We start from the raw sequence: 2,500 nt of genomic DNA on the forward strand, positions 1-2,500 counted from the left end.
TGTCCTTCACGCCGGCCTTACTGCTGAGTGACGGAATTGTGATCGTCACTGTGACATCCGTGTCGGCCTCAGTCTCTTGCACACCACCAACCGATTCCGACACTGGCGTTTCCTTCTCCTCCTCCTCTTCTTCCGAGCCAGTTGCCTCTTCCTCACTCTCGGTTCCGGACTCACTGTCCGATTCCTCCGTATCACTCTCGTCGCCACTATCCTCGGGTTGCTGGTGCACCGCATTCAGCTTGGTCTTGTTGGAGGCCGCATGGACGCATTGCTCCCTGCTCAGCTTCTCCGTCGAGCCAGTGATCTCACTTTCACCAACGACGAGCGTAGCGATGTCCTCGTTGTTCGGCGACTTGCTAAATGACAGTTTGAGCGGCAAACGCACCGAGACCAGCGATCGTTCCATCTCCTCCTGCTCCGTCTCGTCGAGCCGATCGATATCATCGTCGGTCCTGTTACCGCCCGACGGTTTCCCATCGTCCTCTCCGGCCGTCCTATCTTCCTCTTCCTCTTCCTCCTCGTCATCCAAATCGTTGGCCAGTGTGGAGGAGCAGTCGCTGAGCGTAGAGCTATTGCTGCACACACTGGTCCTCCTGCTAGACTGCACCGTCGATTGTCCGTACATGCTTTCCTCTTCAAAGATGACACTCAGCTGATGCGGCAGATGCTCGTCACCGTTGACTGTTCCTTCGCCACCAGCCTCGCTGCCACCACCAACCGTTTCCTCGTCCTCACTCTCTCCTTCTTCCTCATCTTCCTCCTCATCGTCTTCCGATGCCGATGCCGATGCCTGTTCGTCGATGCATTTTGCTCCCCGCTTCTCACTCGCCGGTGATCCGCTGGTGGCCGAACTCGACTTTGTGGTCGGCGTGACGAGTCTGGCGGCCGTGGGCCTTGTACCTTCGTCTTCCGAGTCTGAAGCCTCAGACTGAGACGAAGCCACCGAGGAGGACGTACTCTCCTCGTACGTCCGATACCGCTCATTCAACGGACTGCACGGTGAGCAGCGGACGGCGGACCCTCCCTTACTAGCGATTGGCGATGCGATATCGTTCAGGCGTTCCGACAGTCGTTTCAAGCTGGACTGTGAACGGGTCAGTGGGTGTATCGGTTCACCACCACCACTAGCACCACCGTACTCGGACTCGGATTCGGATGCTACCACCACTTGGAACACATCGTCCGGGAGTTGGTGCAGCTCGGTACCGAGCTGTTGCTTGCGATGTTGCTGCAGCTGATGCAGCTCACCGTCTGACGAACAGGAATCATCCGGGGTCGGCGTGACCACAATCCGTGGCGGTGGCGTCGTGATGACGTACGTGTGGAGCGCCTCGCGGGGCAACGTCTCACAGTAGGCGGTCTGGGGCATTGGTGGCGCTGTTAGTTGATAGTACGGTGGCGGAGTACACGGGGAACACGGTTCTTGGCCGTAGTAAAAGTGGTGCGGTGACATGTACCCACCGTAGTAACCGCCGCCATTAACACCACCACCACCACCACCACCACCTCCCGCTCCGCCACCACGATCGTAGTGAGCGGGTGGTGGTGGTGGCGGTGGCCCATAGTAATAGCCCGCCGCGTGCGGTGGAGGCGCATGGTGATGGGGTGGATGGTGGGGTGGTGGTGGTGGTGGTGGTGCATAATACTGCTGGGGGTTAGTGGGATCGTAGTAGTGCCAGTTGGGATTGCAGCAGTAGTAGGGCTGCGGTGGGGGATAGGGATAGGGTGAGTAGCGGATGTCTGAGCCGCTGCAGTGATGCTGCAGCTGCACAACACCTGTGCCAGTGCCGCCCGCGCCGCCGCCGCCACTACTAGACTCAGCAGTGTCGGGGGCGGAGCAATTTGGATCGGCTGCGGAACGAAACACGGCAATAACGGGGGAAAAAAAGAAAAAGAGAGAAAGAGAGAGAGAGAGAGGAAAGAGAGAAAGAAAGAGAGACAGAATATTATGATGAATGAAGAATGGATGGCAGTGGCAATTAACAAGAGCGGATGAGTCTGCCGAGAGCGCCCATTAGCCAACCGACGGAAACACTTCCACTACCGGAAGGACCTTCGGTTTGGTCTACTCCCGCGCACAGGCTACGTGCCGATCAATGGAGAAGAGTTCTCGACTCGACTCGGTGCTTGAGGGCTTAAGAGAGAGAGAGAGAGAGAGTTCTCCGTGAGACCTACTCCGCGATGCACCTCACGCGACACGCTGATGATGCTGATCTTTACGAACCCGTTGGCAAAACGTTATCACTTCTTTCAACACAAGCCTAACAAAATGCTAAATTGATCGATCATTCGGAGAGGCAAGAAGATCCACCAAAGAGGGGCGGGGAAATAGTGGGGAGATAGGAAAAGGATGGCGCTGCGCCTGAAAAAAACTGATAAAAGAGTGCTACTCCTGCTGACCCGGGTTTTCCCGGTTGATTCGGACATTGGCACATCGTGTGCCGGCCGCCGGTTACTGTTGTGTCCGTGTGTATGTGTGTATGTGTGTATGTGTGTATAT

The 2,500-nt window shown here is 56.7% G+C and overlaps 1 protein-coding gene across 8 annotated transcripts in view; it reads right to left on the reverse strand.

The window, feature by feature from the left end:
- LOC126573535 (uncharacterized) overlaps positions 1-2,500 on the reverse strand; it is a 29,318-nt gene that overhangs the window by 7,186 nt on the left and 19,632 nt on the right. For all 8 annotated transcript variants that reach the window (XM_050233730.1, XM_050233733.1, XM_050233732.1 and 5 more), the window contains one exon: positions 1-1,851. This exon is cut by the window's left edge and continues 3,368 nt beyond it. In XM_050233730.1, the coding sequence (XP_050089687.1) occupies positions 1-1,851 (1,851 nt within the window). The remainder of the gene's footprint in view (positions 1,852-2,500) is intronic.

Source organism: Anopheles aquasalis, chromosome 2 (genome assembly GCF_943734665.1).
Source record: "Anopheles aquasalis chromosome 2, idAnoAquaMG_Q_19, whole genome shotgun sequence".
NCBI classification, from domain to species: domain Eukaryota; kingdom Metazoa; phylum Arthropoda; class Insecta; order Diptera; family Culicidae; genus Anopheles; species Anopheles aquasalis.